The sequence below is a fragment of the Papaver somniferum genome, chromosome 5, assembly GCF_003573695.1.
Source record: "Papaver somniferum cultivar HN1 chromosome 5, ASM357369v1, whole genome shotgun sequence".
Classification (NCBI taxonomy): Eukaryota; Viridiplantae; Streptophyta; class Magnoliopsida; order Ranunculales; family Papaveraceae; genus Papaver; species Papaver somniferum.
In genome coordinates this window covers 159219551-159242527 of record NC_039362.1, presented here as the reverse complement: position 1 = coordinate 159242527, position 22977 = coordinate 159219551, and the positions used below count along the sequence as shown (strand labels likewise).

Below are 22977 nucleotides of genomic sequence, written 5' to 3'. Positions count from 1 at the left end.
ATAACTCTTTGATATACTTTTTTGTAGATTGAGTCTGACTGTCTAGTTGATTATCTTGAATGTATATTGGAGTTTGTCTATTCAGATTGCCGAACAAAATATTGGGTGTGGTTGTTAGACCCCCACTTATTCATGAACTTCCTTTAAACATACGTAATCAAACATAGTTCCCTATGATGAAATAATACCTATATACAATACAAAATCAAGTAACGAGTTACATATATTATGTGATGTCACATTTACGAAGTTCAAAAGATAAACGTTATACTTCGTAACCGAATATTCATCCTTGACACTTTGATCATACTAAAATGATCAAGACTAATACTAGAGTATTAAATATAACCTCGCATGTTATGTTTTGAACCTTAAATGACTTGAAAGCAACGATAGGAATGGAACAAGTCAATTCAGTATCACAATACCTCAAGTGGAAGGATGATGTCTTCGTTGTAGTCGATACGTTTTCAGAGTAATACTTGTATGTCTCAACATTTCTAGATTTTCTAGTCTGACCTGTTTGAAGTTGGTCTCTAGTATATTTAATCAGGCGACTCTAATTAAATTTTGATACTAAATTATGACAACCAAACTTGACATACCAACACTTGGTGGGTTCAACCGAGCTATGCTCTAGCAGAAACATTTATTTTTATACTGTTTCTTCTTATTCCTCTTTTTTATCTACGGGGCATCATAATCATGATGATGATGACTGTCTACAGGATGATATGAATGATGCAGGCATTCGTGACTAGTATATTTAAATATACTTTGGATGGAATATGAAATATTAGTATGCCATATATATGCTTTGCTTCTATTATGTTTGAACTTTCTAGTTTTCTTTTATTAGGTTGACAACTTCTTATTTACAAATATCATTAGATACAATATAACATTTTTAAAATAATACTCGATAATATAATACTCTCGTTAAAACGATAAAATTTCTTGATTCGACCTGGGCCCTAAATGTTCTATATAAAGTTATAAAATAATTAATTTCAAAAGTCCCCCTTAAGCTTTAGTAAGTCCAAATAAAATATAAAATAATAATGCTAAACATTCTTAACATATGATTTAATATTAGTTTGTTTTTCTTTAAAATTCAAATCAAATTGCATTTCATCCCAATTGGAGTGCTTGTATTTGTATACAATCAGTTAATATTGAACTCCTTTTGTTTCAAAATAACAAGCTAGTTCCATGCACAATTTACACATGTAAGCAACCTATTATTTTGAAACGAAGGGAGTAGTATTTTTACAAAATCACTCAATATTGTACTTAAACTAAAATCATTACTCAAATTTAGGCAAGGAATTATTTTATTAAATAATTATATATGTGGTACTGATCTTGCGAGACTCCGGACTGGTTGATTTGAGCTCAAGTTTCGAGCTTGCTTTGACCTATAACCAGGTATGTGCTACTTCTATTTCTCCACTTTGCATTGACGGCATCTCCCCCCCACTCCTGGTGATCAAGTACTTTGATGCAGTGAACAAAGAACTACCCTCTCAATTTACCATGACTGAGCGCGATAATGCGCTTTGGCAATGTAATAGAACCAAACACCCGCAAGACTATTTGTTGGATATCCCCATTGAAGGGCTTAATCAAAATATTGGTGCTAGGAAGTTTTGTGTAGTACTTCGGTATAGGCTTGAGATTGCTCTTTTTGAAGAAGGGGGTATGCTCCAGCTGTGAGAGGGAGATGGATGTCTTTGGGGACCACGCTCAGCATTGTTCCCATGAAGTTGGTCTTAACTTCAGGCGTGATCTTGTACGTGATACTTTTGCAGACATGTGTTATCGTGCAGGTGTGCCGGCTAGGAAAGAGGTTGATTTGGGAATCCTTTCCAATTATGGTCTGGCTTTGAGGCCCACTGATATTTTGGTTTATAACTGGGTTAATGGTCGTGATGTGTGCTTGGATGTAACAAGTGTTTCTCCTTTTACTGGAGGTGGTATGCGTACTTTTGTGCCTGGCTAAGCAATTAGTGATATTGTAACTCAAAAATGTAACAAATACTTGGAGAAGTGTACGGCTCAGGGGCTTGGTTTTGGGGTTCTTGCTTTCACTACTTTAGGGAAACTTGGTGGTGATACTATATAATTCTTGAAGAGATTGCAGAATTACATGGCTAGTCACGATTTGAATGCCAAAGTGGGAGATTTCATTTTTCATAGACTAGGAGTTGTCATTCAAAAAGGGATTGGGGCACAACTGGTTGCTCTCCTCCCGCCAAACCCTTGTTCAATTTTGATAATGTGTAACCTTTAAATAATTAGTATGTTCTATAAAATAGTAATAAAATCCCTCATTATATATTATTTAATTATAAAATAATAGTTTTTATCATGTTATCAATAATATGATATCTCTTTAAGAACATAAGTTTCCTTGGTACCAACCTTATTATTTTATAAAAGTTATACTGTAGTTTAAAAAGCTCACGTTTGTTTTACGCTTTCGCAACACTTTACGCTTTGGTGTGAGAGCGCTGTGCTCCACATTTTCGTTTTTTAAAACCTTGATCACAATAAGGGCTATTTTTCATTTCTTCCCGTCCCAAGATTGGTAATTAGCGTTTCCTCCCTAAAAAGATTAAAATTAGTGAATCATCCCCTCGTTAGGAATTCCGTCCATTGCTCAGTTAGATAAGTCAGCAAAAGCATACACGTGGAAAATTATGCACGTGTAAATCAACATTCCCGAAATACTTCTCCTATATTAATTTAATCCAATGGTGGTAGATAAAAACGAATAATGGACATGAAAGGGCGGCCAAAATTAATCTAGACTTGATTTAGTTTTAGATAATTACACCATCCTAAATTCCCCTCTCTTTTTCTCGCTCTCTCTACAACTCTCTTCTTCTCGAACAGGAGATATAAACCCTCCATTAAAAGAGCCCCTAAAATCAAGTAAGAAAAATTTCAGTCAAATAAATAGTTGAATTAATTTATCAGCACATAACCAAATCCGCACACTATTTTAATCCAAGGAAGCAATTATGGCGTTCAGTTGATTCCCATAACTCTAGCATATTTGGTAATTGGTACCAGAAATCAAACTCCACCACCATTTACTATATATACATATGTAACACCAAATCACGACAGCAACAAAAAACTCCCATCGATTTCGTGGCATCATCAATTCAGTTTCTTCCAATCAAAACTCATTAGTTAACAGATGAGATCCCCTTTTTGTCTAATCAATTTCTGACAACTCGAGCTCAACTTCTTCCTTTGATGCATAAATGTAAACCTCAATCGATGACGGTAATACCACAACTTTTCATATCGGTGGAAACAATTTGTTTGTCACTCTTTTTCTCGTTCCCGATTCAATTTCATTAGCAAGAACTGCCGGTGAGAATTGGGGAAGAACATGTGAAATCAATTTATATCCCTTCTTGGCCTAATTGGTTATAAGTCGAATTCCTAGACTCTCATCTACGCCCAGTACTCAAGAAGAAGAAATAAGAAGGGGTAAATGACCACGAAATTAGGGTTTTATAGAAGAAAAAAATAGGGTATCAAATGAGGAGAGAAATCAAGAGATTTTAAAGGGTTTGAGTTGTGTAATGAGGAAGAGAAAGAATACTATTGGTGATGTGCGGAAAGAATTGGATCGAGTTGGATCTTTATTGGGTGTCGTCGTCGACCGGGAGTGCGTCTGTTGATGAAAATGTGGTGATCGATAGATATTGTTGGGGGTGGGTAATCGATATCAACGAGTGTAAGTGTGGGTTCTCTATTTAGTAAAATCGAACACCATCCAATGTTTTCAAAACCTTGTTTGATTTAGATGAAGCTTGTTGCTACTGTTTTCTATCTTTTAGATAGAGAGGGACGATGATGTGAATCAATGGATTTAAGGATTTGGGCAAGTATGGGCTATGGAATTATTGAAAAAAATGAGGGTGTTTTGGGAATATTATAAGACACGTGTACTGTTTTTGTCACGCATGCACAACAGCTGACTCAGCTAACCGAGTAATGGACGAAATTTCTAACGAGGGGAGGATTCACTAATTTTAATCTTTTTGGGGAGGAAACACTAATTACCAATCTTGACAGGGGAGGAAAAACAAAATAGCCCTCACAATAATAAATCCTTATATATTGAGAGAAACTGACCATATCTAAAAATAACACTGAAATATATTTTTTGATTCGTGACCAAACATGCAAGCAAAACCCTAATCAAACGCTCTTAAAAAAAACAACATACAAAGTTCAAAAGCTTCAGGAAAATTAACGAAAAATACACATATGATGGTAGAACCAAAATAACATACTAATCGTATAAATCGAATGAATAAGTGAATGAGGTGAAGTTTTGCCTCTTCTCTTGCAATTTCTGATCAAATTAGTACCTATAAATCAAATACCATAAAGAAAAAAACATACACATGAAGTTTGAACTACAATCAAACGAGAATAATAGCTTAGATATCCAAAATGAAATGAAAAAAAAAGAAAATTATAAACCCTAATTCGAAGAGAATTACATACCAGCATAATGGAATAAAGAAAGAAAACTTTTGGAGGGAAGATTTAAAACTCTTTCTCTTTCCTAAATGGTGACGAAACATTCAAACTAGGTCTCGTCTGGACGCTGCTTGGTTGGGGCACTCCACTTGCCCACAAATAAAAATAACCCATAACTGTTTTCATTTCTTCTTAGCTAAGTTAGACATCTAAATCGGTGATAACCGACAAACAACCCATTAATCAACACTGAGATCAGGGATCACAACCTAGATCGGAGTTTACAACCAAATTCTGATATGAATCTTCAACATATTTTCCTTTTCCGTTTCATTAATAAATGTGAAATTTTATAAATAAGGACTATATAATTTTATATCAGTATATGTATATTTTTTAATATACAGAGTATTAATATTGATATATGAAGGTTCTATTGTATGTTACGGTACGTTATCTTACTAGAGGCCAGAAAGTTGTACTTGAGATGGTAGGCTTTCGGCCTTTTTTAGCTTTTTAGTTTGGAAAATTTGTTATTTGGTCCAAATCCCAAATAAATAGTTATAGGAGGGTCCAATCCGAAATAAATACTAATCTAGGGTCCAAATTTGTCTTATAAGTGATCATTTACCGATTTATCCCTGGCTTCATACGTGGGGCATAACAAAAGCTTAAAAAATAAATTTTCTCTCCACTAAATCTCTCTCGTCTTTCTTTCTTCTTCTCCATGTTGCAGATCGGCGATGGAGGATTGAAGATAACGATTACGCTGCAGAAAATGAACGGGTACTGCAAACATCTTTAGATCTGTCATAGTTACATATTCATCTCTAGATCTATCGTTATTTGTTCATTAAACATAAAATTGAGTTTCAAAACCTACTGAATACCTCAATTTCTAACAATTTTTTTTTACTAGAAACCCTTATATACGAATTCAAGCGGTAAACAAATAAAAACCAAGATCTAAAGAACTAAAAGCAAAAAAATCTCAGGAGAAGAAGAACGAACTACTAAATCAGTAGAACAAGACCATTCTGAAGAATCTTAAGCAGCAAAAGAAGACCATTCTGAAGAATCTCAAGCAGCAAAAATGGTGTTTGTCGATATGATCCAACAGTACATATACGTTTTACCAAAAAAAATTGGATTGGATTTTGCTATATTAATAGATTTGTCGTTTATTTTGTCATGCAATTTGATTTTTACAGTACGATCCAGCGGTATTTATGTTGTACTAAAAAATAACTGGTCTGATTTTGTTATATTTCATACATTCATCATTTCATTGACATTGTAGTTGAATTTTACAATACGATCCAACAGTATATATATGTTGTACTGAAAAATATTGGTTCAATTTTGTGATTTTCGTAGATTCACCAAATGATGTAGCAGGTAGTGGTACCAGAAGACATGATTTAGTAGTAGCAGTGGTGGTTTTGGTGTTAGTGGCGTTGTAATGGTAGATCGAGTTCTACGTTTCAGTTTTTTTTTCTCTGTCTGTCTTCTATTTTTCTTCTTTGGTTCTACGTGTAAGAAAGAACATAAATAATACGATGAACAATACTAATTTTGTTGGAAAAGTCTATAAATATTGATTTCATTAGCATGTTAGGCTAACATAAACAAATACTGCAATTTTACAGTACATATATGTTGTACTAAAAGTACATATCAGCTGTACTGAAAAGAATACTGTCAAATTACATACCAGCTGTACTAAAAAGAATACCGTCAAATTTGACATGATCAAATGTCAGTACATATTGGTTGTACTGGAAAAGAAAAAAAAACAAACTAGATCGACCTTATCAACTGATCAAGAAAAAAAACAAAGATTAATGTACACTATCAACTTTTAATACATATTGTCTATACTGAAAATAATTAATCAATTTATTATAAACTTGTTGGGTACATAATGGCTGTACCAAAAAAGAAAAAGAAAAAACTAAAATCGATATTATCAACCGCCTGAACATATTGGTCTACTTGACGGCTTGGAATATCCAGGTGACACCCCTGAGTCCCTGACTTTCCCCTTTCCTTTACTAATTCAAAGTGTTTAGAATAAATAAAAAATGGCATGCTTCAAAAGAAGAAGAAAAATGGCAATTGAAGAATTTGACCAATATGCCAAGTTCAAGCCTGTGTAAGCAACCAAAATGATCTTTGATAAACAACCAAAAGGGTCTGTCGAGACTTCAACACTGGATTTCAGCTGCAATATTGAGTACATATCTGCTACACTGCTTACAAATTTGAGTACATATCTACCGCACTGTTAGTTGAGTACCTAAATTCCTCAACACTGGATCGACGCTGAAGTCTTCTAAGTTTCCAATGACTTCAAAAAGCATTAAAGGAGAGATATCATTAACACCATTACTACACCTCCAATCCATTTCTATACAGGATTTAGTACATAGTTACTGCAGTGCATGCAAGATATACCGAGAAAAAAAAAGATTAAATTGCAACAGTGCATATACGTTATACTGAAAATTTCAGTACAAATTTACTACAGTACATATATGGTATACTGAATTATCCAACAACACATATATGCTATATCGAAAAATTCAGTGCATAAGTACTACAATGGATACATTCCATAAAGAGAGAAAAAAGCGTAGAAATAAACACTCATTCCAATCTGATACTGCTATGAATGATTGAAGAACTGAACTACCAATAACTACTAAACTGCCTGGTTGTTTTACGGTAAAAAACACCAAAAATGATTTCCTCCGAGTATATTGTTTATGTACCGAGATTTTCACAGTGCATATATGCACTGTGATACCTAGAGTAAGGGTTTATACACTGATTATTTTGAAGTGCATCACTCACGTACTTTCAAAAATTATTATTAATTAAATTCATTTAAAAAGGATGAACGTAACCTTACTTGTTTAAAAGGCTATCATGATGAGATGTTAACAAGCAACTTAAATCCAAACAATAAAAGTGGCACTACGGATTCCTAATTTTCTTAAATCCATGTCCATGCTTTCCTAAATGTCTCAAAGCATAATATTAATCCAAACACCAAATTACCCTTACACAACCAACTGTATCAAAGAGTAAAGAACAAAGGAACATGGCATAAGAACGCACCTAATAAGAATCTAGAGCACAAAGAGTAAGAGATGCTCTTATCAAATTAGTTGCCGCATTGCGACCCTTCATTGTATCCTACAATAATTAGTTGCAAAAGATACCAAAATAAAAAGAAGAAGCTAATGACAAGTAATTACTGCAAATATTAGCAATATCTAACAATTCTAATAATGTTACTAAATAGCAGATAGTAAAACACTAATTTTTGTCGGTATGACATATATGTACAGTTGGATCATGTCCACAAATAAACAAAAAACAATATGTGAATTAGTAAAATTACCTAGAGTTTTTCTAGTTCATATAGCACTCTCGGATCATATTCTCAAAATTCATCTAGGTTTTTTGTCAGTACAACCTATATGCTGTCGGTTCAGACACAAAGATAAACTACAAGTAATCAAAAAGTAAAAAGACATTGATGAATCTTCGGGAAAAAATATATGCCACATTAATAACCACAACTCTGATTAAAACCCAATATAATATAATACCTATAATTCCATATGAAGAAAAAAAATCCTACCAAAATCTAGTTTGAATCTTCACCTGTAGAAACCAACTCCATTTGTAACTTTCCTGCCTGATACACCCATCCATTGTAATATCATCTCAGAACCAAACCTAAAACCTATAGTATGAAACTAAAATGATTAAATCTAGCAACAAAAAATAAACACAAAAAAAATTCAGATTGCAAGGTTACCAAATCACCAAACCAAATTGCATTGACAAAAAAAAAACACAGTACAACGTTTATACACTGAATTTTCCTGGAGTGAAGCGCTTATAGACTGACGTTTTATGAAGTGTAGCCTTTATACCCTGAGAAAATAACATTGTACATCGTTTATACACTGATTTTATGAAGTGCAACGATTATACACTGACAAAATTACTAACAACCACATTGCGATGATTCTAATCGACCATCTACAATGGATACCTATGCACAAGTTACCATTTTGATAGTAAAAAACGTATTAATTCACTGATTTTGTATCATTATCTTAATACTGAGATGTGAGAAGTCTCATTACATGAAATATATACTCACTAAGATACAAAAACAGTGGTGCAACATTGCATTTAGTATGATACTAGTTCATTATTTAACAGTACATCAATTATGAACTACTGGATCATATCCCAAAACAGCTGAAATCAACTTGAAGTTATCTTATACACAAGAGATGGATATTACAAATTTTTGTTGATAAAAAATGAGTATATTATCTTGAGTGCAACATTTATGTACTGCCAGATCAAACAAAAACTCAAAATAACAAAAGCATGATTTTAATAAATATAAAATAAAACAATAACAAAAAAGACAATCATTTGAAAGCTAAATAAAGTGAAAATATGATAACATGAATAGAAATCAGATTCAAAAAAAAAAAAAACATACCTTATAATCGATTTGGTCTTCTTATAATCGATTTGGTCTTCAATAATTTTGATTAGTTTCAAAAGTTTCAAAAAAAAACCCAAAATGACGATTCTATATCTTCTTCTTCGTTGATCCATTTTCGATTCATGTTTTTATATTTCTTCACGATCAATTGCTTGTATTCTTCAGTACGACGTATATGTACTGCTGGATCATACAATCACGGATCTACAATCAAACTTTAAAAACTCAAATCTATACTACCAATTTGTAACTTGTGAATCTAATTACATAATCAATCATTCAAGTTTCAGTAGGAACACCAAAATAAACTAATTATACAAATAAATTAACTCTTCTAGTGAAGAAGAATAGATTGAAAACAAAATTAAAACCCTAAAACAGGTAAAAATGAGACTAAAACAAGAATCTCACCTTTGTTATGGGTGTTCTAGATGATCAATAGAAAGAAAAGCTTGATGATATTTGATCAATCGATGAAAGACATTTTTTATTGTTTTTGTCGCCATCGCCAGAGCTCTTCTTCTGAACAGAAACAAAAAAAGAAAATGAAGAAAATGAACTACGATTTAGGGGAAATGTTTATGTATATCTAGGGTAATATGGGTATTTTAAAATTACGTATGCCTAGTGCCGCACGTGTATAGGACCTGGAATTAAAAATTTGGGTCCATTTTTCTGTTTTCTTTTAATTATGGACCTCTGATTACTGGACTTTAGTTTGTGGACCTGACACTAACTAAGAACACTATAATGGTACCTATTGGTAATTCCTACTTTTATTTTTCGGATTTCCTTAACCCAGTTGAAAACAGCCGTACAAATATGTTTACCTAGAGATACGCGGTCTCATAATTTCCTCATTTTGTGTTATGAAAATAAATTGGTATGGCGCACTTTTATCCCGCCCAAATTCGAAGCATTTTCATTCTCTTTTGGATGCCTAATAATCTCTTCTTCGTACATGGCAAGAAGACCAGGTTTTTTACTTCTGTGTCTCCTCCTTCTGTAATAACCCGGAACCCCCTCTCTCTCTTCGATACCTCAAACCTTCCAGTGAATCCCCGATCTTAACCCATTTACAGCTTAGGTTTTCACAAGTAATGCTCTCTCTCTTTTCTGAATCTTTCTTCTTATACTCATATTGTTAGGGTTTGTTCTAGATTTTCCGTTTTGATTATGCGGTTTACCCATTTGTTCATCTAATTTCATCTTTTAAGCCCTAATTTTTCATTAAAAATGTACTTTCTTTCATTTTGAGATAGGGTTTTACTTTAATGGATGATATGCTTGTTTTTCAGTTGACTTGTTTGAATCCTTTACGCATTATATCATTCTCTTTAATTGGTTTAATATTTTGATCTAGCAGCGTTTTAAAGGCGGTTTGAATTAATTGGAAATTCGTGTTTGATATGCTGTGGTCAAGCTAACTAATGGCTACTACGCAAATGTCAGTTAGGTAAGAGTAAATATATTCTGTGTTTCTTTCTTCAGGTTTATGTGTTTGTTTGTTTGTTGACAATAGTTTTTGCTTATGTAGTGGGAGGAACTTGAGTATAGATACTAAATCCTCTGAGAAATCTCCAAAGATCAACTGGGCGCAACACGCTAGTGCACATGATGGTTTCGCAAGTCAAAATAAGTTTTTGAGCTCAACTTTCCTTTACTCGTTACCAACACAGAAACCTAGTTCTGAAGGAATACCATGTGAAAGGTATGTGAAATCTTACTGGCATAAATGAATCTACATGCAGTTGAGCTTTTCGTCACATACTTATCTCTTGTTTTCTTCTGCATTCTTAGATGTTCTAGGATTACCTATCGAGATTATACACTTGCGAGGTAGCTTTGAATTGTATGTGTTATCTAACATTAAGATGCTGCAAGGCCTGACACAGATGCCTCCCATATCATACACTCTTTTTTAATGTAAGAGTCTTGTTGTAGTCTGGAGTTGGGGAGCTCATTGAAATTGATTAGAAGAAACTCAAAACTAGGCAAAATGGATGTAATAAGAGCACAAAAGTCCTTTCCTTTTTGTATCTGTGTATCCTTAAGTGACCTGCTTTTGGAACAAAAAAATCAGTCTTCCTTTTATTAACTGTATGTATTGAATTGTATAACCTACATAAAGAGGAAAACATTTCATCCAGCATAGTGGAAGTTGAGCGACATACCACATCATTCTGGATTTGGATGGACTTTGATGATTCAAATATATGATGGGTTTGAAGTATTTCTTATGTGTGAATAGTTAATGTGTATCGAAGGGGTTTTGATGGTGGAAGGATTTTCTATTTTGTATACATCTTAAGCCAAAATGTCTTAGAGGGATTCTTTGTACATGTAAAATTACAGAATGCACTTCCCTAGATCATTTTGTTTCCTCTTATTCGTCCGAGAGCTAAAAAGTAACATTCAAATATCTTACCTATTCGAGGAAGGTTAATTGTGCAAGTGTAAGCTACAAGGAAAGTATGGGTTTACAGTGAACATGCATTTAAAAGCACTTTGCTCATTCCATGTTGAAATACTCAATTAACAACCTCTGACGTCTGATGCTAGTTAACCTACATGAGTACTTTATACAGTTATCTTAACACGTTGAATATTTTGTGACTGTAAAGCTTTTGAAAGGGTAAGTAATTTGTGTTCTCATACAGTTTCCTCATTTTATTATTCTAGCAGGTCGATGGCTTCTGCAGTTGTAGATCCTCAAAGGCAGCATGATCCACAAATTAAAAAGGTAAGTTATTGACGATGTTGTATCAGAAATACGAAATCAGTGTACTGATAACTTTAACATCGCAGCTTACATCATTTATTTTGCTATTGTCTCATACCACATTATTGTTGCACGCACACAAGGATACACACACACAAAGATCCGTACTCCAATCTCTGCATTGTTTTTTCAAGATCAAAACTGAAACAAGTCATAATATATGAATGCATACATTTCTAGTGTTAAAACCTCAGTGTGTATGTTCATGTTTGACGTGCGTGTCACTGTTGAAGGTTACCTTGATTAGCTAAATCTGAACTATGTTTTACAGGCTTGGCATACTCTTTCTAGCCTTAAGGAGACATGCAGGATTTATTTAAAACCTGGAATAACTTCACCTTTAGTTCATAGGAATGGTGCAGAGAAATTGCCATCCACAATGGTATATCCTTCTCATGATACGACAAAGAAAGCTACCGTATGGAGTTCATCTGACATGTCACGAAGATCTTCTGAAAGTTCCACTCATGAAGAAGTTCAGAATCATCCTAAATTCATCAATTCCAGTTCTAGAGTTGGTGAACCTGTAAAAAACACGAGTTCTTCTTTGCCAGAAAGAAGGGTGAATGCTGCAGAAAATTTCAGAGGTACAAACATGGGAATGCCACATGGGAGAGAAGAATCAATGATGTATAACTCTCCAGCTGCCGTTTGTAATGGATCTACTGATCAGGGGTTAGTTGCAGAATTTGCTGATGGTTTTGATGATGATGAAATCTTTCAGGTGATATGTATTTTTAAGTATTCAGTATCTTATCTTAAGGTGTAAGTACTACCGTGGTAAACATGATTCTAAAACGTGGTACCTTTTACCCTTCATTTTGGTTTCAGACTCTTGATGTAGATCAAATCGTTCAGGAGCACATCCAATTAACTTGCACACCTCAATCATCAATGTCTAAGCTCCCTCCATTCACCCCAGTTGTAAATAAAGATAGTTATACAAGTTATGAAGGAGCATGTTTGCCGCCAGAATTATCCATTGACTGTGATCATGGGGTGAAGGTAAAAATTTTGTGGTCTGGTCAACGTTGATAATCCACTATTTTTCTTTTATTTTCTTTATAACTATAACATATACATATTACTGAAATTGGTTCAGGTAGCACATTGCCCAGAAGCTGCATCTCATTTGCAGGAGAAGAAGGATTTACTAATTTCCATTTCGAATGAGCTTCTTGACAATGGAGATGAGTTAAGCCCGCCACAGTTAGAGAAGCTTCGTCAGGATAGGTGGGTCCCTCTTTCATGTTCAAATTGTTCCCCAGATGTTATTTCCCTTATATGCTCTTTTAAATTTAAATTAATAGACTCTAATTTTAGTGAGAGTAATAGCGTATCTGGTTTTGTTTTTTCACTCATAACCAGGGTGCAGTTGAAAGAAGAAGTTAAGCTGCTTGAGAAATATCTCCAGTCTTCATCAGTGAATGAAGAGAGACAGAAATCACATTCTTTAGCATCCACCGCTGCACACAGGAGTTTTCAACCTGAAACACCTTTGAGCACATTCAGGATTGATCCTCTGAGATTTGATGCTCAAGTCCAGATACGTGCTGAACAAAACAGCTACATCAGTGGGTCGCAGTCATCCATATCATTCTCTTGTCATGATAGGTTTGCCACACCAGGCCCTGTGGAAAGGGAAGCATATACTCCAAAAATCTTTGATGTTAAATACATTGATGGATCGAATGACAAGAGATGGAGCAGTAGTAACTTTCCATGGTCCAAAGAGCTGGAGGTTCTTATCTAAACTCCCTGATGGCTTCTTTCTTTTTAATCATCCGTTTGAAAACTATGTTGCTTAGAAATTTCCAAGACTTGTAATTTCTGCAGGTGATATTTGGAATTGCTATTTGTATTTGTTACAACTTAGATGCCCATTATGTCCCTGGCAGTGCCTCATTGAAGAAGTCATCCTTATGGAATCAAATTGGCTTTATATCAAAGATTTTAGATTGTTTAGCTTTTACATCAATATCCTCATGATACATTTCTTTAAGATTTGCAATTTTTGGGAACAGTATGGTTAACACGCCCTGTGGGCAGCCAGTATTTGAAGATTTCAGTCTTGTTTTATCTCAATCAAATGTAAGATACAGTTTATTTTGAAATTTAGTACTATATCGCTTCTTCTAATATATTTGCACCACGTACCAGGCCGATAACAGGAGAGTATTCGGGAATCGTTCCTTTCGCCCCAATCAAAGAGAGGTGATAAATGCAACAATGAGTGGTTGTGATGTTTTTGTTTTGATGCCGACTGGAGGTGGAAAGAGCTTGACATACCAGGTAGGAAATCACCATGAGCTTCTTCGTTTGTGTATGCCCGTGCTTTGCCTATAATGTCCATCCAGACATGGTTGAGAATTCTGTAGTTGTCTTGTAGATTGATGCAACCCAGGTTATTCCTTTATAAAGCCAAGTGGTTACAGTTTTCTGGTGGCCTTCATCTGCATTTATTTAGATGAAACTAGACTGTCTAAGAAAAATACTGAACAAAACCTAGCAACTTCTAAGATGTCATCTTTTAAGTATATTTTTGTTTCATAAGTTCTCTTTTGTTGTAAAGAATTATTGGGCGTTATCATGTCATCCGGCAAAAGCAACAACACCGAATGCTCATTTTTTATTTTTTGCATGGTTAAGTGATTATAAATAAATAAAAATATAAGATATAATTTGGGCCACAGATTAGGAAGAACAAAACGCCTGTCCTACTTTATTGCATAAGTGTATTGTTGACCATTTTTTCCTTACTTAAACTCTGATGTGATCCACAGCTTCCTGCTCTTGTATCTGATGGAATTACCTTAGTGATTTCACCTCTTGTCTCGCTCATTCAAGATCAAATCATGCATCTGCTCCAGGTACTTATGTTTACATTACTTTCTCTTCTTAATTTGTGGCTTTAACTTCTTTTCTTATTAATTTTTAGTTCATTTCGTCTTGCTCGAAATAGGCAAATATCCCTGCTGCATACTTGAGTGCCAATATGGAGTGGACCGAGCAGCAAGAGATATTTAGAGAATTGAGCTCTGGTTGCTGTAAATACAAGTTATTATATGTCACCCCAGAGAAAGTTGCTAAGTGAGTGTGGTTTTTTCCATCCAAGTTTAGGTATATATGGATGTGTTGTGTATTAGTTAATGGTAGCATTTCTTGGTTATTTTACTGGCACCCCTGCTTTCTTTGTATATAATACGTAACAAGACCAACAATGATCAGTTCTGCTTTGGCTTGGCACTCGAGTACCCTAATATTAGGAATTAAAGCACTCTTGGTAAAAGATTGTGAAACATGCTGTTCAGGTGTATACCGTGTTGCATAATTTATTTTTTGAAGTGAACTGTTTCTGTTTTTTTTAGAAGGTTGCATCTGATATCGAGAATCTTAGAGGTAGTACCACTCTTTTATGTTGATATGAAACCAATTTGAGTGCAGGAGTGATGCTTTATTGAGACAATTGGAAAGTTTGCATGCCCGTCAATCTCTTTCAAGGATTGTTGTGGATGAAGCTCATTGTGTAAGCCAATGGGGACATGATTTCAGACCGGACTATCAGGTTTGGCTTCTTAAATTTTTCGTACTGTAAAGGTTGGCTTGTGTATGCTCGGCTTGTTCCTTATGGTAGATTTGTACCAAAGACATGAGCACAAGGGCATGCTCAGAATCGTCTTGAGATACTCCTATGTGCAGTTACGCTGGCCTGTAAAACCTGCATACCTGATCTTAATCTATGCCATGTGATGTAATCAAACCTAATTCCATGAATCATCCCCATGCAGACCCACAGCTGGTTTAGCTAAGTGGAAGATGGGAGTATATTGAAAATGTAGCTTTTGAATGAGGTGTCTAGGACCGGAAAAATGGGGGGGATATCATTTTTCTTTAAGGCACAAAAAGGAACTATTGCTAAAACTGACAAATCGATTTTTACCATTATAATAGTGATTGTTTCCTGTCTTTGATTTTCAATGTGTGATTCTCTTTCCAGAGCCTTGGTATTTTGAAACAAAAGTTCCCAAGTACTCCGGTTTTGGCTTTAACTGCTACTGCAACTGCAAGTGTCAAAGAAGACGTTGTGCAAGCTCTTGGTCTCGTGAATTGCATTGTTTTTACGCAAAGTTTCAATCGTCCGAATTTGTGGTAAGTGCTGAACTATTTTTTTTTTCTGTTTTTGGTATTGTTATTAACTCGTCAAGACTCACTAGTGGCGACTTGCAGGTACTCCACGGTCCCAAAGACAAAAAAATGTATGGAGGACATTCACAAGTTCATCAAAGAGAATCATTTCGATGAATGTGGCATCATCTATTGTCTTTCCAGACTTGACTGTGAGAAAGTTGCTGAAAAGTTACAGGTTTTTCTCTATCTTTTCTGAAGGTTTAGATCGATTCTTCAACCAAATTATTAAAACTAGTGTAAACCATTATAGTGTAATATATACTGAGACACAGAAGAGATATAGCTTTTCATTTAAACAACGTATCTAGTACATATGCTAATATCATGTAAATGTATCATTGGATTATTTTGGTCATGTTGATTTTTAGAAAGCCAGTGAACCTAGAAATAGGTCTTAGGCAAGTTAAGAATCAATAAGTAGTATACAATCCTGAAGAGAACAGTTAAGAACTGTAATAACTATTGATTACTACTATTAGTCTCTGACGTAACACTTATGTTACCAAAACTGAAATGAATAATTAGTAGTTCATCGTTGTGAAAAAAATACCAATTGAACTTTGTTTATATTGGCTAATCTTTCTGCTACTTAAATTATTTGGAACTTTACTGTTTACTTATAAATACCATATAGTCTATTTTGGCTGGGGATGGGAAGAGCTGTTCACCAGTTACTTTTTCAACACTGTTTTGAACTTAGTTACGTTTGATATCTTGACATCAATAGCTCTAACGTCAGCTTTAGTCTCACATTGCTTTTACTCTTCTGTCTAAGATTCTTGACATGTTCTGTATATGGTTTTTAATTGTGGGCTCTGGTTCACTTTCCTGTTCGACACATCTGATCCCCCACGCATGATATCACATGATGTTCTAGTTATAGGCTTGCCTGACATGCATTACAACCACTGTCTCCCTGTAAGTCAGCTCGTGTACCCCTGTGCTTTCCAAAGTTTTCCATGGTTGCTCCATTGTGTTCATAGAAGAACAAGGAGAATATACATGTGAAAGTCAATGTACCATCAAGAGTTTGGTTGCCAAGAAATTCACTTGCAAATCTTGAAATCCAAGAAACTGCTTCAGTATTTTATATGTAGGTGAACTTTGAAATACTGAACAATAGTTAAATCTCTCATCTTTGTGAATGCCGATAACTAATAACGAAGGCTTAAGTTATAATTCTAGGATGCCACTTCTGTTGTTTTAACTTTAGTGGAACTATGACTGTAAATCCATGTCTTAAAGTTTTGAGCTTGCAGTTAAAGGTTGTTTCGATGTTCAGGAATGTGGTCACAAAGCATCATTCTACCATGGTAGCATGGACCCTCACCAGCGAGCATTTGTTCAAAAGCAGTGGAGCAAAGATGAGATCAATATCATATGTGCAACGGTAGCATTTGGAATGGGTAAATCGACTTTTCTGCTAATTTGGTCAACAATGGCTCATACGTTTATCATTTATTAACCTACAGATTTTGCAGGTATCAACAAACCTGATGTCCGCTTTGTCATCCATCATTCACTTCCCAAATCAATTGAAGGTTACCATCAGGTCCTTTTTTGAACCCAGACCTGGAAAATTGGCTTGGATTTTGGTGATTCAATTATTTTCTTAATAACAACTGATATTAAGTAGTGGCTTTATTATACTTCTCCATTTTCAGGAATGTGGCCGTGCTGGTAGAGATGGTCAACGGTCATCTTGCGTATTATATTACAGCTACAGTGATTATGTAAGTTGCACTTAATTTTATCCAACCAGGCAACCACTATATTAATTGTAGATTTATTAGAAGAAAAATTGGTTGGCACTAATGAACCCATAATCGTCTTATCTGAAAAATTGTTTAAAAGATTAAGGCCTTAAGGGCCTTAAACGTTCCATTTATGGTAATCATTAAAAAAATTGGGTTCGGCTCTTACCGTGCCACTTTTCTGATACATGCAGATTCGAGTTAAGCATATGATTAGCCAAGGAGTCACGGAGCCAAGTCCGTTTGCAGCTGGATCTAGACGATCTAATCCTGAGAGGATGTTAGAAACAAATATTGAGAATCTTCAGCGAATGGTCTATGGCTAAGAGATCTTCTTCTGTGTTTGTTTTCATATCTCAATGACATGAATAAAGTAATCAAAGAAGTGATCTTTTCTATGTTCAACAGGTTAGCTATTGTGAAAATGATGTTGATTGCCGACGTTTCCTACAACTTATTCATTTTGGGGAAAAATTTGATTCTGCAACGTGTAATAAAACTTGTGATAACTGTTCCAAGAATTTAAGTCATATTGACAAGGATGTTACAGATATAGCGAATCAGCTGGTGAGGATTCAGTTCTCTAAATATCTATTTTCTTATATCCTTTGCATGGTTGAACTCGGTCGAGTAATCAATTTTTTTATGGTGCGCAGGTTGAGTTAGTTAAGTCAACAGGACAGCAGAATTCATCATCTCATATCCTGGAAGTCTTCAGAGGTTCCATGAGCCAAATTGTAAGTTGATATGATCAGTAACTTCACAGTATTTTTACTCTATATAAGTATTACTTACCGTGGTGTCCTTGGCTATAAATAATATTAGGTTAAGAGGTACAGACACGACACTGTGAAGCTTCATGGATCAGGGAAACATCTTGGGAAGGGGGAAGCATCCCGAATTTTGCGCCATCTTGTTACGGAGGATGTGCTTGTGGAGGAAGTAAAGAAAAGTGATATATATGGATCCGTATCATCAGTATTGAAGGTAGTCATTCAGTTCAATCTCTTCACAAATTGTTCAGGCCTGGAAACTTTTTGTTTTGATTATTTACTGTCCTAACTTTGGTCTTTAGGTAAATGATTCTAAGTTCTACGATATTAGCTGTGGTGGCAAGAAGATTATTTTAAGGTGCGAAAATAGTATTCTTCATCTGTTATTTCATTCCTTAAGTTTTAACTATGTTTCTTCTTGCATAAGCTTATCAGTCATGTTCGTGCTTATTAATAACTTGTAACTGTTATCGTGTTTGTCAACCAACTTTACTTTAGAATCTGATAGTTTTATACTAAATATTTCATGTGTGCCCAACTTAAGTAACATATCTAAAGTCAAAAGTGATGTACATAGTCAACTCAACTAGATCTCAGTCTGTATCTAATTAGCACATATAAAGCTTAGCATAATGTCGATATCCACAACAGTGGCACCGTATGCTGTCATGTTTAGGATATTATCCCTACACGTCGCTTGGTTTCTAATAATCTGGCTCCCTAGCTCAGTCCAGATCGAAGTGTTGCTTACAATATCTGCGAACTGTGAATATTCGTGCTTTTGAAGCTTTTTGTATTGTGAAACTGATATGCTTTGATGAGTTTATTTGTTATGTATAAGATAAAGAGGCGTTCTTCTTTTAGGTTTTAGATTGTTGTAGTTGGCAAAGATGTCTTCCCCATTGGGAAAAGTGTCAGCATTCGACACTGACATTATTACAACTTCCTACTACCTGTCGGGTTTGGGTTTGGTTAGTTAAATTATGCAAACCGGCTTTTACAGTTGCATGACTGCTTATGTAGACTGTTGATGTCATTTCTCATCTACCTATTAGGTTCCCCACATCCACAAAAACAGTTAAAGCTGCGGTGACAAAAGGCCCACTTGCCTCGTCAGGGAAGATGAGCAATAAGCAATATGAAACTCCTGTCGAGAAACCTTATGAAACTCCTGATGAGAAACCTCAAAGTGAAGCTGAGCAGGTAAACTACATTTTGTTATATTTGGTGAACTTTTGAACCTGAATGACCTTGAGCATTATTAACTGAAATGATGGTTTATCTTCGGTTGCAGCTTCTTTCTGCCACAGTTTATGGTGCTTTGAGACTGCTTCGAACTAATCTTATAAGAGAAGCTGCTGAAGGTGGTGTCAATCTTGCAGCACACCACATATTTGCGTATGCTCCACACTTATCTTTTTCTCTTAGGTTACTGTTTCCTCAGATTTTCTAATTCAATTGATAAATCCAAGTCATGACCTCTCTCTTCCACCACAGGAATAACGTGTTACATAATTTGAGCAAAGCGATCCCCAGAACAAAAGAAGAACTTCTTGAAGTGAATGGCATCGGCAGGTGAGAAGATTTGTCATGTTTGTACAGGATTCATGAAGGGGGTTGTTGAGAAATCTTTTTCTTATGTTTCTTTATCTATGGTTATTAAGAAAGCTTACGTTGATAAGCTCATTTGATGTAGGGCCAAGCTAGCCAAATACGGAGATCGGGTACTTGAAGCGATTGACATAACAGTAAATGGCTTCCATAGCAAGGACAAGAGTAACAACAGCAGTGGTAGCGACAAGAGAAGGAGAAATTTGACTGGAACAACTAACTCAGGTTTTATAGAGGACGATGATGACTTCACTGACAGTACTGGCTCACTGAAGAAAAGGGCATCAGATGAAGCTATGAATAGAAATACCGAGTATAATGATTTTGATGCGGCGAGATATGATCAATGCATTGATATTGATCTAGATTGGGAAGACCTCAACGACGATGGAAACATTAATGGTTCAAATGCGAATAACGAGCTAGGTAGAGTATTACCTTCTTGGGCAGCCGGAAACAAGTCTCAAACTCAAGGTCGTAATCTGTACCAAGAATTCGCATATAAGGGATGAATGTCATTTCTCGAGGATGTGTTTTCTTAGTTCTAAGCTCATTTCTGATTTCCCCATTGCTTGTTTTAGTTCACCGTACAGTTTTGTAATTCCATCTCATTGCTGTTTGGAAAGTATATGTGCCGTGCCGTGCCGTTGAATAGTGTGTGTTAGAAGGTCTTAACGGTCACGGCACATCCATAATGTAATAAGACGATGTTTTCATTAATAGGAGGATTTATTTCCAATCCAAGAAAAACTAAAAATGCAATTTTTTTTTTATTTTTTGTCAAAAATATAAATTATAATATAAAGTTATATTTTTAGATGGAGAATAATAAGTTTATAACAAATGAGATATTATTAACAAAAATAAATTAGTTCCCTTAATAATAAGCTAATTTACTTATATACTTGTCCTGAAAAACGTTTATAAACAAAGCCATTTTCACTTGTTCGTTCAGTTCATCCTTCTTGGCCAAAGAGATAGCGGACAAAGAAGAGAGTGAGAAACATGTTTGGCTTTGGCTCAAGTAAGAAGTCTTCTGGTAAAGAGAAGAGGTCTGCTGGAAAAGGTTCTATTACTTAGAGATATATCTATTCTCATATTTATCAATTAATGTTGTTTTTTTTTGTGTGTGTTTTATCGATACTAATGAGTTTTGAACACGGATCGCTCATTAAGATTATCATCCGATGACTTTTTGGGGCTGCACAACAATGGGATGGGCAATTTATTTTTGTAGTTAATTTGTATTTTATTAATTATTGCTTTTATGTGTTTTTTCAATCGTACTAATAAGTTTTGAACTCAGATCGTTCACTCGGATTATCACCCGATGACTTGTTGCTGCACTTCGATGGCTTCGGTAATTATTATTGTAGTTAATTTTTACTTTACTTTGAAGTTTTTGCAAAAAATTAGATAATCGGTCAGATTGCTTGATCAGTTTAAATTTTGTATAGGTACCTCGAGGCCGAGGCAGGGGACACAAAGGCGCAGGAGGGGTTTTTATGATGCTAATGTACCGGAAGAAACTTTGGACGGTGATGATGAAGAAGAAACAATACACGAAGGAAACATAGATGATGATAAACAACCACCACGGACACCTTCATCACGAACACCTTCGTCCCGAACACTATCAACAGGATCAGTTCCACCACCACCATTATCACGAACACCTTCGTCGCGAACGGCACGAACACTTCCACCACCACCAGTATCACGAACACCTTCGTCGCGAACACCAACACTTCCACCAGGACCACCACCACCAGTATCACGAACACCTTCGTCGCGAACACCAACACTTCCACCACTACCAGTATCACGAACACCTTCGTTGCAAACACCAACATTTCCACCACCACCGGTATCACGAACACCTTCATCGCGAACACCAACACTTCCACCAGCACCATTATCACGAACACCTTCATCGCGAACACCTTCGGCACGATCACGTACACCACCACCACCACCACCAGGAGACAGTCCAACATCGTCACCGGAACGACCAAAATATCCTGACAAAAGTTTTTCTACTGGTTACTATTTTGATTCATATGAGCAAGACTGGACTAGAATGCATAGCGATCTTGAAGACCAGTTGAAGGGTGTTGATGAAGATGTTTGCAACAACATAGCTTATGCCACGGGTGGTAATAATCTGGAACATATGTTTAGTGATTATAATCACACTGGACTTTGTTCCATTCTGTGATTATTATCGACTCTGGTTTGCATAATGCAGTCGTATGGTTTAGGGTTTAGAATTTATCAAGAGAGAAATTTTTATTACATGCTTATAATTATTGGATAATATTAATTTTACTAGCTAGTAATTAATAGATCTGCTTCAAGTTTATGTTTAAAAGTATGGATTTTTTTTTAGAGCAACCTTATGACAGACAGCCGTTATTCATAAGTTGGCATGTCTTTTTTTTTTTTAATCAGGAAAAACAAAAAGATGTTGGCATTTCTTCGATGTCTTTTTGCTCTCCTTTTTCTTTTGGTTGCCTGGCTGGAATATGAACACTATGACATCACTTAGGGCTACACAACGGGTAGGATGGGTAGGATATAGCCTATACCCGCCACCCTACCCGTTTACTGGCGGTTAAGAAAATCTTTACTCGCCATCCTACCCGCCAAATAGTGGATAGGATAGGATACGGTTAAAAAACTGACGGATAGGATAGGATTGGCGGGTATGGGTAGGGTATATGCACCCCTAACATCACTAACGCCAGTCACTTTGACCTGAATTATCAAGAATACATATCTTCTATTATGGATATTTTTTGTTCTCTTGTACTA

General features: G+C 35.3%; 1 protein-coding gene across 2 annotated transcripts; it reads left to right on the top strand.

Annotated features, from left to right (window-relative positions):
• Nucleotides 1–9932: 9932 nt before the first annotated feature.
• On the top strand, nt 9933–20913 carry LOC113283383 (ATP-dependent DNA helicase Q-like 4A). 2 transcript variants are annotated; one of them, XM_026532618.1, is made up of 26 exons: nt 9933–10152; nt 10422–10511; nt 10593–10766; nt 11741–11798; nt 12109–12561; nt 12669–12842; nt 12940–13070; nt 13206–13578; nt 13998–14129; nt 14621–14707; nt 14800–14927; nt 15282–15402; nt 15835–15986; nt 16065–16200; nt 17308–17431; nt 17507–17577; nt 17690–17758; nt 17974–18093; nt 18188–18346; nt 18436–18516; nt 18605–18766; nt 18855–18910; nt 19608–19755; nt 19847–19950; nt 20050–20127; nt 20249–20913. In XM_026532618.1, the coding sequence occupies exons 2-26, from the start codon at nt 10486–10488 to the stop codon at nt 20673–20675; spliced, it is 3744 nt and encodes a 1247-aa protein (XP_026388403.1). In that variant the 5' UTR covers nt 9933–10152; nt 10422–10485; the 3' UTR covers nt 20676–20913. The 2 variants fall into 2 exon arrangements, with proteins under 2 accessions (XP_026388403.1, XP_026388401.1); XM_026532616.1 differs by having other exon boundaries at nt 11738–11798.
• Nucleotides 20914–22977: the final 2064 nt, after the last annotated feature.

Coding starts and splice junctions, on each gene's coding strand:
- LOC113283383 (XM_026532616.1), top strand. CDS start 10,486: ATGGCTACTACGCAAATGTCAGTTAG. Junction 12,562..12,668: donor ATGATGATGAAATCTTTCAG/GTGATATGTATT, acceptor TTTTGGTTTCAG/ACTCTTGATGTAGATCAAAT. Junction 13,071..13,205: donor GAGAAGCTTCGTCAGGATAG/GTGGGTCCCTCT, acceptor ACTCATAACCAG/GGTGCAGTTGAAAGAAGAAG.